The 13,828-nt window shown below is 44.1% G+C and overlaps 1 protein-coding gene across 4 annotated transcripts in view; it reads left to right on the top strand.

Annotated features, from left to right (window-relative positions):
• Slc1a3 (solute carrier family 1 member 3) overlaps positions 1–13,828 on the top strand; it is a 75,139-nt gene that overhangs the window by 46,984 nt on the left and 14,327 nt on the right. For 3 of the 4 annotated variants that reach the window (NM_001289941.1, NM_001289942.1, NM_019225.2), the window contains 2 exon segments: positions 12,252–12,456; positions 13,684–13,726. In NM_001289941.1, coding sequence (NP_001276870.1) covers positions 12,252–12,456; positions 13,684–13,726 — 248 coding nt within the window. 4 annotated transcript variants of the gene reach the window in all.

Raw genomic sequence — 13,828 nt, 5'->3', positions numbered from 1 at the left:
TTAATAAATGTAGTTTATCGGGGCACATTTAAAGCTAGCCTGTGCTACACTGTGAGTTCAGGACAGATAGCATTACGTGGTGATCTTGGATCAATCCTTGGATCCCTGGTGCATCGGTAATAAATATAGTTTAATGTAAGAAACTGTCCAATTTCTTTTGGAAAGATTTTCAGAAATCCTAATCACCCCCTTTGAAAAGCCTTTGAAATAGGAAAGGAGTGGACAAACGGAATGCTACAGGACTCAAGCAGCCGCCACAAAACTAGCTCCCCTCTGTAGAAATATGAAGTTGTGAAAGTGTTGGCCACTGCTTGAAGAACATATCAGGAAATGTCAATCCATTGTTGCCCTTGTGCCTAGGGCAAAACCACAGCTTTTCCTGTTACAAGGGGGGAAACGATCATACAAGACAGAGACGGGAAAGGCTAACTGGTTCCAGCGCCGAGGACTGTTTTACACTGTGACTGATCCTGCTTTATTGTTTGGCTGAGGTAGCTGGGGGAATACAATCTCTGAGTCCCTGGGTGTGTCGATTCCTTTATAGATTAGATAAGAACAATCGATGAGCTTTTAAATGCTGAGAAAGCTAATCAGAACCAAAAGGGAGTTGTGTTGGCCCCAGCCAAGAAGTAACACCAAGATAAAGGCGCCCACTAAACTTTCCTCTACATTCCTTGTTCCCCTGTTTCTCAGTTTAACAATCTGGTTTTTCACTTCCTGTCGGTGGGTCAACTCTCTTTCAACACACACTCTTTTTCTCCCTTCCCCACCTCTAATTCCCTCCCCAAAGACTAAATTTGGCACACTGCAACTGATCAGAAAGTAGACTTGAATTTAGCTTTTAAATATATTCTTTTAAAGAGTAAATAAGATTCATATTTAATTTAGAAGATGTTAAGGTTCAAGCTCAGGACAAGAGGATGCGGACACATCAAAGTGGACTTGGCCTCCAGATTCTCCCAGCATCCCTCAGTCCATACTTGTTATAGGCCTGGGTCGTGGGTGCTGCAAAGGGAATTCCATCGGTGGCCATGACTGCAACATCTGGAGTTCATCATAACTGTAGATCAGGGATGCAGGAAGCAGTGCTCCAGGACCCATGAGGTGTGACTGTTTGGCAGGGGAGGCACCCTTTGAGGCAGGTTTGAGGATGCTTTGCCTGAGGTCACCAAGGCCGTGGCTCTGGTACTGATGCTGGGTATGCCCACAGTGGTCCCATGCAGGCATAGGCTGCTCACAGTGGCCATGCTCCCAGGCAGGGTGACGCCTGAAGACCTGGCTTTTCTAGCCACCAAATTAGATTCTAGAGTTCTCCTCTTCAGCTGCTTCTTCCCCTCACCTTATCAAACCATCTCTCTTCACCTACTCACTAAGTGTCCTCTCACCCAGGTTTTGGAATCAGAGGAATGAAAAAAGGAAGAGGAAAGGAAAGAACAGGACTGCTCCTGGGTACGGTGGAATAGGAAGTTTATTGTATATATGAGGGAGAGCACAGACAGAGGCAGACACATCTGGAGGAGACTAGAGTGGACATGACCCTCCACTATATGAGGAGATTGGGAAGGGAAAGGAGAGAGGAGAATCAAATACAGCAACCAGGAGGCCAAAGGTACAAAAAAGGGCCAGTAACCAAATTGTCTGGATTATATAGGGAAGAGTGAGCCTTTAGGTGGAGGGCAGCCCAGTCCCTAAGCTGGAGAGTTCAAGGTAGGGTATGCTAGCCATACCATGTAACAGGTTGGGACTGAGGGCTGCTGGGAGAACCTGGAGACCAGGTCCACTTTGATATATTAAATAGGAACCTCAGCTGCTTGTGCCGGATTTGAAACTTAACAAGAAATAGGTGAGCAGGGTTTATTCTGATTGCTTTTTTTAAAAAATGCATCTTTTTAAAATTCATAATTTTGTGCTTGGGCTATGAACTTGAACCTCAGGCCCATTCCAAATCTTGGGCCTTTTGACCCTAGGAGGTGAACACTGGATTGGGCCTGCACTTTATCCTGCCGTCGCTGTTCCTCTAGGAAGCTGGGCCAGGTTAAACTGGTTTTCAGTGTCTATGCTGCTTTCATTTTTTTTTTCGGGGCTGGGGACCGAACCCAGGACCTTGTGCTTCCTAGGTAAGGGCTCTACCACTGAGCCAAATCCCCAAGCCCCGCTGCTTTCAATTTTTATGGGGCCTTTTTCTTCCTCTTTTTTCTCCATCTTTATTAAATTGGGTATTTCTCATTTACGTTTCAAATGTTATTCCCTTTCCCGGTTTCCAGGCCAACATCCCCCCAACCCGTCCCTGTCCCCTTCTCTATGGGTGTTCCCCTTCCCATCCTCCCCCCATTACCGCCCTCCCCCAAGAATCCCGTTCACTGGGGGTTCAGTCTTGGCAGGACCCAGGGCTTCCCCTTCCACTGGTGCTCTTACTAGGCTATTCATTGCTACCTATGAGGTCAGAGTCCAGGGTCAGTCCATATATAGTCTTTGGGTAGTGGTTTAGTACCTGGGAGGGGATAGAGAGGCAAAGTTTAGAACAGAGGCTGAAGGAACACCCATTCAGAGCCTGCCCCACATGTGGCCCATACATATACAGCCACCAAACTAGATAAGATGGATGAAGCTAAGAAGTGCAGGCAGACAGGAAACACATGTAGATCTCTCCTGAGAGACACAGCCAGAATACAGCAAATACATAGGCAAATGCCAGCAGCAAACCACTGAACTGAGAACAGGACCCCTGTTGAAGGAATCAGAGAAAGAACTGGAAGAGCTTGAAGGGGCTTGAGACCCCATATGAAAACAATGCCAAGCAACCAGAGCTTCCAGGGACTAAGCCACTACTCATGGACTTACCCTGGGCTTATTGAACTTCCTTTTCTTCTGCAAGGGACAAGCCTTGCATGGGAAGAAAGGGTAACCCTGCTTGACATCTGACATGTTCTGCACTCCACTACAAACATCCTTTGGTTAACTTTGGATAAGTGGAGCCCAGTTGTAGAATCAGATCATGGCCATTCAACATTCTGGAGACAGGGTGTCGTGGTCATCTTCATAAGAATGGCATACAGGAAGATCTATTCCATAGCAGGAAACACAGCCCAACTGTAAAGAAGGCTATTTTGGAAATTGCAAACGAATCATCCAGTGGTTGGTTGCTAGTTGTGATTTGGGAGGGGGAGGAAAGACAGAGGAGGCCCTCAGCTGGGGCTCTGGCCCTCAAAGAACTTCCTCTCATTAACCCGAAGCTATTGACCGCCGCCGCAGCGGGCTCTCCTATTAGTGAACTCGCCTACTTTCCCACTATTAGGGTTCCTGGTGGTGCCACTGGATGCCTGCCCTGCCGGGGAAGGCATGTCTTCCCACAAGACAGAGGATTATTTTCAAAGGTAGCTCTACAGGTATGATCAAGAGTCTCTAGTCACCTTACTGTCCCCTCTACCCAACACACACTTGTCTTTTCCCTGCTATTTTCCATGGCCCCGGGTTTTCTAAATCTTGGCAGGAAGACAGTGATCCCTTTGTGCTGGCCTGTTACAGTGAGGTAACCAAAGAAAGGGTCTTGGTCTGGGGCCGTCAGCTGTTACTAATCGCTATTCCCCTGCCTGTCGCGGGTCCGCTCGCCTCCTCCTTTGCTCTGCTTAGCACACATAAAGAAGATGAATTACTCTCTGGTTCCTCTTCAAAAAAGCATATTGTGTGGTACATTCCAATACTGTGAGCAAAGGATGGGCTAATGTGAAGGGTAAATGGGTATCTAAATCACCTCGCAGGGGGTCTCGCACCCGCAGCTGGGAGCCTCTGAGAGGAGAATTTCAGAGTTGGCCCCTGAGACCATTTCCGGTGACCTTGCTAAGAGTGACAGGAAGTCCCTGGGGTAGGCTCCAGAGTAAACAGCATCACCAGAATTACAGGGCTGGATTAGGACCAGAGCAGAGAGAGGGAAGTGTGGGCTCTCAGGGATCTCACTGCCTGAATAGCTAAGAGAGGGTACTTCCAACCTAAGGTTAAGCCAACAGGCACTTTGGCTCTAATATAAGAGGTAGCAATGGTGGACCTCAGTTTCCCTTCCCTGCTTCTTCCTATGTAAGTTAAGAAACAAAACCAAACAATCCCACCACAGCTATAGTGGGAGAAAAAGGACTGTCTGTTTAGTCCTCAAAATCTGAGGAGAAAAGTGATTTCGCTTTTTCTGCCACTAATAATATTGTCCGCTCCAGTGAGTTTTCCATTGACCAATCTTTCAAAAGGAGTGTTTCTCGTTCACTTTCCGGCACTTCATTTTTCTAGGGAATGCTGGAGCTCGAAGATGTGTTAACGAGTTCTTAGGAGCAAATTAAAAAAAAATCGATTTTCCTGACAATTTATATGCCATCACAAGCAACAAAGTATTATCCTCCTGTTACCTTCAAGTATATAACCTTGCAGAGCTAACAGGCATTCCAGAATAACAAAGTGGCAGGTTCTTCCATATGATGATCGACCATCATTAGGAAGGAAGTTTTGGCTGATGTGAAGATACTTATAACTGGGCTGTCAGAGAAAGCTACAAAGTCTTTGTTAGCCCTTGTGGAAATGATTTAACTTTCATGAATGACTCAAAGTCCACAAGTCTCAGGAGACTGAGAGACAAGGGTTGTCATGACCACAAGCCAATTGCAATTGCAAGCCATGGTATGTTCTGGGTCAGCCAAAGCTACATAGTGAGACCCTGTCCCAGAGAGAGGGGTAGGGAGGGGGAGGCGGAGGGGGAGAAAGAGAGAGAGAGAGAGAGAGAGAGAGAGAGAGAGAGAGAGAGAGAGAGAGAGAGAGAGAGATTGGAGCAACTATAAGGATGAGTATCCAAATTTGGATCCCCAGAACGCACTTTAAAAGCTGTCAGTGAGATCCATTCTGTGTTGGACATTTACTCCTGGGCATGAGGCCTGTCCTGTAGTGTGGTTGGTAATCTAGAGACACTCCACTTGACAAAGCTGATTTTCCCAGGTAGCAATTACAGATGATTTCATGGTTAAGCATTGGGCTTTATGTGTACTTCCTGTTCTCGGTGCTGGGATCTTGTCCAGTTTGAACTCGTGCAGGTCTAGTGCATGCTGTCACAGTCTCTGTGAATCTATGTGCGTTAGCAGTCCTGTTGTGACTGGAAGATACTGTTTCATTAGGCTCATCCATCACCACTGGGTCCTAAGATCCTTCTGCCTTCTCTTTTACACCAACCCCTGAACCCTGAGGGGAAGGGCTGAGGGTCTCAAAGACTCTAACTCCCTGCTCATTGTCTAGAGTCTGTGTTAATTTAATTCACATCTACTGCAAAAAGAAACTTCTCTGAAGAGGGTTATCAAGCACTAATTTATGATGTAACAATGTATTGTTAGGACTCTTTTTGTTTCCACACTTATCTAATAGACCAACAGTAGTAAGTTTTCTCCTATGACCTATCCCATTTCAGGTTTTCGACTGCTTTAATGTTCTCAGGTGTGGATTTCATCTCATGGAGTGGGCCTTAAGTATAATCAAAAAGTACTTGGTTACTTTTTTTATTTTTGTCTTTTTTTAAAGTTATTTTTCATTGGGGGGGGTGTTTTTGCGGAGAGACAGAAAATAAATGTAAAAATGCACACATACACACATACATCACACACAGAAGAAATGACCTTTCCAGAAAACTCCACAAAGTGAAACTTTTCTGAAGACCAACACCCTATTCCCTTGGCCTCTTCTCCTGAAAACAAGCTAGTTCTTAGGTCCCTGGAACATGCCAGAGTTGCAGGCAGCCCCTGCTGTCAGCTGAGCGAGCATATAACCAATGCTTGTAAATCTGAGCCTGGATGATAAATTCTTCCTACAGTGTGGCCGGCACATCCATATTCGTGGCTGGGAAGCTGAAGATGGCTCCAGCAAATACTGCTCATCTTTACCACACGTCATACATTCTAGTATCTTCTGTGCTAGTTTCTTCTGTTAGTTGATTTAAAAAAAATAAAAGTCATGACTCACTAAATCGACTTCGCAACCTGAGAAGTAAGCACCTTTTCTTTAGAACTCACCTTTCTCTGTCTACTTTTGCTGTTTGCTTGTTTGTTTATTAACTTAGTCACTCTTCTGTTAAAGTCTTGAAAGATAGAACAGTAGCAATTACCTGTGTTTACGGGCTGGATTTGTGTGTCCACTTGACCCAAGCTGGGGTTGTCACAGAGAAAGGAGCCTCCCTTGAGGAAATGCCTCCATGAGACCCAGCTGTTAGGCATTTTCTCAATTTATGATCAAGAGTGGGAGGGCCCAGCCCGTTGTGGGTGGTGCCATCCCTGGGCTGGTGGTCTTGGGTTCTATAAGAGAGCAAGCTGAGCAAGCCAGGGGAAGCAAGCCAGTAAGTAACATCCCTCCATGGCCTCTGCATCAGCTCCTGCTTCCTGACCTGCTTGAGTTCCAGTCCTGACTTCCTTTGGTGATGAACAGCAATGTGGAAGTGTCAGCTGAATAAACCCTTTCCTCCCCAACTTGCTTCTTGGTCATGGTGTTTGTGCAGAAACCCTGACTAAGACACATCATGTGCCCACCTGAAAGAATGGAATATATCGGCAAGCAGAGAGACTAAGACAGGAATGTACAGAGGCTGCCTTAGACTTTCCACTTTGAGATGCCCAGGCTGACCTTGAACTTGCATTCCTGAGCTCCGGAACAGCTAGATTGTACACTACCAGTCTCAGTATGAAACATGCATTCTTTTTCTTTTTTTTTTTTCTTTTTCTTTTTTCTTTTTTTCGGAGCTGGAGACCAAACCCAGGGCCTTGTGCTTGCTAGGCAAGCGCTCTACCACTGAGCTAAATCCCCAACCCCTTGAAATATGCATTCTTTACCATTAATTCCAAATCTGTCCTTTAAAGACTTACTTGAAGGTAAATAGAATCATAGAACTTGGCATTTTCTTTGCTATCTATTCTATAAAGAGCCAGAAGGAAAAATAGTGTAATACAAAAGATGTTTGCATGGTTGTAGTCAGGGATTTAAAATGGCTTGCTGGGTGTTCACTCCCTCAACCCACTGCCCTTTCTCTATGAGCTTTTGACCTTCTGGTCACAATCCCTTTGTAGGTGTATGTTTGTCCAATACTCAGCAGTGAGCAGCAGGTCAACATACCAGAACTCATTCCTCTACCCAAAATAGAAATATAAAATAAACTGTATTTTTTAGAGTTTAATTTTCCTACCTTTAGAAATCGCATAACCTTGTATTCCCGTGAATATGGTACGTGTTCATCTTTGAGTTCTTTGCTGTAAGTTTGCCCATCTTGAAATTCTAGGAGGGCTGGAAACAGGCGGCTTTCATTAGATGAGTGTTTGAGAGTGCGTTGCAGAGAAGGAGCACATCTAAAAATCTCCGAACCGAAGCAGAGCGATCGTCTTGAATCAGCATCTGCCATCACCCTTTTTCTATCCCCCACTGGGCCTGGTCCAGGGCCCTTGGTAGAACAATGCAATATCATGAGGATATGTGGAAAGACAATTCAAACCAGAAGGTCGCTTTGGATTTCTTGTTCCAAAACCAGAGACAGGAACTGTGAGGGGAAGCAGACTGAAACGTGCTCATTTGAAAGGCATACATTTTTTAGCAGATGGGAAAGTGGAATCCATGAAATGACAGAACCTTGGGAGCTTGGAGTTATTTATGTTCCCCTTTAAAACTTGGCTGAAGACATATTTCATTTATCCAAGTCATGGGGAGCATTGTATCAAAAAAGAATTTAATTTACAATTCAGAGTTCCACGTAGTAGGCTGGAAATACTCCCTCCCTTCCCCCTCTAAAGTATCTCATGAATTTTGGTGCATTTTCATTGTGATAAACTGATTACCAAAAGACATTCTTCGTAAGTAAAACAGTTACTTTGTATTTGCTTTGAGAAGTTTTCGTCATATCTTCAAGTGACTACCACATCAGACACACAGGTGTTTGTGGCAATTTTTAAATCTTTGATATTCTACCCATCCTGTTATATCTCTGTTCAGTACTTAACTCTTAAATATATCAAAGATTTTCAGAAATAGTAACTAGCATGAAGGTTGCTTATTGATGAATAGATTTCTCAGAAGTGAAATCTGCTCACAGCTGGAAAAATCCATTACCCTCCACCCTCCATTACAGCATGCCTGCCTGCTCTAGGCCACTTTCCCAGGAGTGAATGGAGGCTCTCACTGCAAGCTCATCTTTCTAGCTATTTCACCCAGTGACTAGGAGCACTCAGCTTGGCCCTTGGGTAGATCTAAGGCATGGAGGGAACAGAGGCTTTCTGTAATGGCATCCCTATAATAGGGCCCTCCTCAAGCCAAGGACTGTATCTCAACCTAACACATGAAGGCTAGGGAGAGTCAACATGGGTAACAAGCAAGCATTATGTGGGCAGCTCCCCAAAGAACGTAAAGCCGGAAGACAGTCTTTCAGAACAATGGTTTCCATCTTGCCAATGAGCTTTAACATGGGGCAAGTTACTTGCTTCTCTGAGTTCTTGTTTCTTTACCTACAGAAGAACAGTACCGATGATATCTGCATTTTGCCATGCCATGGAGTTAAATGAATATATACCATTAGGACTTTATGAGTGTGCCTGTGGATGAACTTAAAGGTTAATTCAAAGTATACAAAATGTACGGGCATATTGTGTGGTACTTTAACAAGAACACAATAGAGAATTTCTTTGGATTCCAGGACTCTGATGGCTTTTTCCTAATAAAGATGTTTGTGATGTCAACGAGCAAAGAAACCAATGAGCTCACTGTCTTAACAACTGGAATGTGTTTTTCAGACATGTTAAGCTCAATACACACCCCCATACCCAAGTAACTTCCCATCTCCCCACTGCCTCGATGCCCTTTTCTCCCCTATATTTTAGACTAAATGACAAGGATCTGTGTGAACTTTCCCTCTGTAAACATTTGGGACATTCCTGCCAAAGTCCCCCTTTCCACAAAGTGATTTAGTGCCTTAACCTTGTCGCAGACTCTCTTTACGTGTGTTTAGTCTCCGCCGTAGAACTTGGTCTCTCATATTTCAGCAGTTGGGGAGAGAGGATGGTTACAGAGTTCAGGTGTGGGACAGGAAGAACAATTGCTGCTCACTCAAGGTTTTGTCTTCTAGAATTCTCCTATCACAACTGGGGCCCCACTAGCTTCAAGGCTATTATGCGAGGAACAACTTGTATACTTCTCCCTGTTTTCCTGGCAACAACACATGGTCTTGTTTGATTTATTTATTATATATAAGTACTCTGGAACTGTCTTCAGAGACACTAGAAGAGGGTATCATACAGATGGTTGTAAGCCACCATGCGGTTGCTGGGTTTTGAACTCAGGACCTCTGGAAAAGCAGTCAGTGCTCTTAACCACTAAGCCATCTGTCCAGCCCCTATGGGCTTGTTCTTAAGGGAGTCTTTAGCTTTACAGGCTGGAGTATGCCTGGAGTAGAAGTGAGCAAGTGGCCCTGTGGACACATCATACTCTCTTTAGAAGGACTTTCCTGGAGAATTGGTTAGCGGAAGCATCTTCTTTGGTTGAAACAATAGCAGTTCACTTTCTCTCAGAACTAAAGGGCCAAAATGCAGAAGTGGTCGAGTCCTCTACTTTGATTAGTGGGACTCATTTTGTGTTTACTGCTAAGAAAATGCCTTTCAGATGGTTGTCTTGATCATTTCAGAATGTATGAAAAGATACTTTTATGTTGGTTTTCATTCAAAACATTAAAAAAAAACCCAAATCATTTTCTAAAGTTTCTATCTCTTCACTGTGGCTATTATGATAATATTCCTATCTCTTGGCTAGGGTGGGGGAAGGATATGGAATCATCTTCTGTCTGCAACTTTGGACCCCGTTGCTATCTTTTTTTTTTTTTTTTTTTGGTTCTTTTTTTTTTTTTTTCCGGAGCTGGGGACCGAACCCAGGGCCTTGCGCTTCCTAGGCAAGCGCTCTACCACTGAGCTAAATCCCCAACCCCAGGTGGAGCTCTCTTTTTTTTTTTTTTCCTTTTTTCTTTTTTTCAGAGCTGGGGACCGAACCCAGGGCCTTGAGCTCGCTAGGCAAGCGCTCTACCGCTGAGCTAAATCCCCCCTCCCCCCCCCCCCCGTTGCTATCTTGACCACCAGTGTTCTCTCTAAATAGTTATAGGTTGACAGTCATGGGCAGAAGCATGACAGAAGACTTCTGAGAAGGACTTCAGGATAGGAGGCAAAGGAAAAGAAAGCCTCCTCTCGGAGGAAGAAAATCCTGTCGCCTGGTACCTCCCAGCCCAGATAGCAACTATTGCACTTAAACCCCTCACCAAACAGACAGGGCCAGAGCCGGAAGGCTGGTAGAGCGCAGTGCTGTCCAGCCAGGCAATCCTGATAGAGCACGCGCCTCCTCCTGAGCTAGGCAGTTACAGCCAAGTAAAGATAGTTTGGCTCATGAATCGGACCTGAGAGTGAAAATGGGAATAAACACTTCCGCCGAGAACAGCTTAGTCCATTTGTAACTGGTTGAAGCTCTGAGTGATGCCATCTCAGAAAATGGATATCTAACCCTGGGTTTCAAGGATAAGAGGTCAAGCTCATGCACCAAATAAAGTCAGTCAGCATCCTCAACTGCGAGATCGTCTCAAGCAACACGTTTACCAAACCTAGTTACATACAGTCTAAGTCTGAGTCCCCAGTCCATTCAAATTGCTAGTCACTAAAATCTTAGACTTTAGGTGCTTTAAGTAAGTGCTTATGAAATTTATAAATGATATAATTAGAATATTATTGGAATTATAAGTTGAAAGTCATAACTTTAATTCTTCCTTCAATACCTTTGTATCAACATTTTTAGGCAAATCGAATCAGTTACCCAACAATCATAAATACTTTTTCAAATACTTATCCTAAATACGCTTGTGTAAATGTGGGCACTGATATCTGTCATTAACGGGAGAAATAACTCAGTAGTTTAGAGCATTGGCTGCTCTTCCAAAGGACCCAAGTTCAATTCCCAGCAGCTCACAACTGTCTGGAACTCTGGCTCCAGGGAATTCAACACCCATACATACACATACATACATACATACATACATACATACATACATACATACAGCTGTACATATATGCACATTAAAAAATAAATAAATCATTTAAAAAAGAAATACACTATTATGCTTTCTGATCTTCCAGAGGACCCAAGTTTAATTCCCACTACCCACACTGGTCAGCTTACAACTGCCTGTAAATCTAGGTCCTGGGAATCTGATACCCTCTTCTGGACTCTGAGCGTTTATATTCACACACATACCTCATGCCTGCATGCACGTATGCACACATGCACATAAGTAAAAGTAAATCCTAAAAAACAGTAAATAACAGTTTGATTAGATTATATAGTAATTAGATTTCAGTATTGTAATAGAATTGGAGAAGATAAAGAAGGCAGTGGAGAAACAGCTGAGCAAACAGGAGAAGCCATGTTATTATAGCTGATGGTTTCTTCTTTCCCATTGTTTTACAGACCAACCAACCCTGAGGTATATCTCATTAGCCTACACCATTGGGAGCCCTTAAAAACCAAACGCCCTTCTTCCCCTTGATTGACACTTAGAGTTTACCTTAAGTACACACTGAGTATGTCTTGAAAACAAGGAGAACCATGTTTAACCTGTCGTGAGATAGACTATGTGACAGGAAAGAAGAAAACGGGGTACAAAAACGACAACTCCACAAAAATCATTTATTAAATGAGATTTCACATGAGATGAGACAAAACAGCAAAGAAGCAAGAGAAGACCTTTAGCTTTTAAGACCCAAATGTTTGCCTGAAGTGCACATTGAAGACAGTCTGGCAAGTGCTCATAATGAAAACAAAGGTTATAGAAGAGACTCCCAGAGGCCTACCTTTTCATGATTACATATGAAATAATAATTCTTCACAAGGTAAACTCAGCCTATCCTGATGGAAATGAGTTAAGAAATTCTATATACATATTCACACTCACACACAAACTGCTTACACATGTAGTAGGTTTCCCAACTAATAATAACAGAGGGAAGAAATCAATGGCACCCTAGGCTTTTTGGGAAGCTGGTGTTACTTAGCCATGTGAAATTAACCCCTGGGGTAAACACTGGTGATCATGTAGTCACCGACAACGTCTCACAGGTATTTCTGGGAGGGATGAGGAAAGTGAGGGTAGGAGGAAATGCTGATCCCCATAGTCTTTCACCTGAGAACCCCTTGGACTGATTTCCTGAAAACCTTTTGTTTGCCTTCCTCAGGAATGGCGGCCCTAGATAGTAAGGCATCTGGGAAGATGGGGATGCGAGCTGTGGTCTATTACATGACTACCACCATCATTGCTGTGGTGATCGGCATAATCATTGTCATCATCATCCACCCCGGAAAGGGCACGAAAGAAAACATGTACAGAGAAGGTAAAATCGTGCAGGTGACTGCCGCAGATGCCTTCCTGGATTTAATCAGGTATGTCCTTCAAAACCATCCCTGGAGTGTGTACTCTGACTGCCCGATCCCTCTTAAATTTTGCAAAGCCAACTGAACTCCCAAAGAGGGTTTTGACAGAACCAGCCTTGTCATGCTTGAAACAGAAGTCTCATGTCTCCTTTCTTCGAGCAGAAGTTGATACGGATATGTCTTCTGATCCCACGTAAAGCACATGAGATGACAAAGTGGCTGACCCGGAGAGCCCTGCTGTAGGATTCAAAACTCTTGGCACTAAGTTCTCTCCACTGTGCACTTGGATAATTCTTAATGTTCTTTTCCCAAGTCTTACTCTGTAAAGTTTTTAGCAAAGTGTAACCTGTTCCTTAGACTCCCAACTTAAAATTAGTAGTCGGTATCATCGTCCATTGCAAACAACAGTGCGGGTTCATCAGGGACTTCAGTGTCCATCCGACCACTCCTGACTAATGCTCCCTCTTTTATACTATTTGTGAAAGACATATTTGGCAGACAAGTAGTGAAACTCTGAAGGATGCCCTTCAGTAGTGTTCTATAAACAACTAGATGCTTATTACAATTGAGTCTTATCTAACACTTGCAATGGAGTTGAAGATCATCAACGGACGCCCCAGTTTGAGCCTGGCATTTTCCTTCTTTCTCTCCATACCCACCCTTGCACCAGTCCGCTTCTAGCAAGAAGCACTACATCTTCCGCAGGAACTTTGAAAGTCAGCATGTGGTACAAACTATAACTGGGCACTGGGCGACCATGGCAGGAGAACCACAGGTTTGAGGCCTTCCTCAGCCAGGCTACCTAGCAAGATCCTGTCTTTAAACAGAGTCTGGGAGGCTCCAAGGTATAATGAGACAAGTAGGGATCTGTTTTGTCGTCACCCCGTCCGTGAAGGGACACAGGAAGGAACTGTTAGTGGAGCCCAGAAAGCTGCAGCTGTGGGAGACAGGCCTCAGAGTAGGTGCTCGTCAGTCAAAGTGAACCAGGGTGCTGATGGAATACATATATGGACTTTTTGTTTCTCACTACTCTAAGCTGCCCGCTTCCTGGAAAACTAGGAATTGCATGGACCATAACCTAGGAACCACTATGTGTTCAGCTTCAAGTCACCATTCCTGTTTTTCCATTTGCTACTTGATTTGCTGCAGTCCTCACCTTAGACACAGTGAAGCTGTATTTAAGGAACAATGTTACTGTTGGGGAAGTTTTGCAAATAACTGCTGTTTTCTTTGTAGGAACATGTTCCCACCCAATCTGGTAGAAGCCTGCTTTAAACAGGTAAATACTCTCCCGCTACTAAGTTACCTTTTACATTTTTCTTGGGGGATTAGAAAGGTGGCTCAGTCATAAAGAGCACTGTCCACTCTTCCAGAGGACCCC

This window comes from Rattus norvegicus, chromosome 2 (genome assembly GCF_021556685.1).
Source record: "Rattus norvegicus strain SHRSP/BbbUtx chromosome 2, alternate assembly SHRSP_T2T, whole genome shotgun sequence".
Lineage (NCBI taxonomy): Eukaryota > Metazoa > Chordata > Mammalia > Rodentia > Muridae > Rattus > Rattus norvegicus.
The sequence above is the reverse complement of the archived record's forward strand: the minus strand, read 5'-3'. Positions and strand labels throughout refer to the sequence as shown.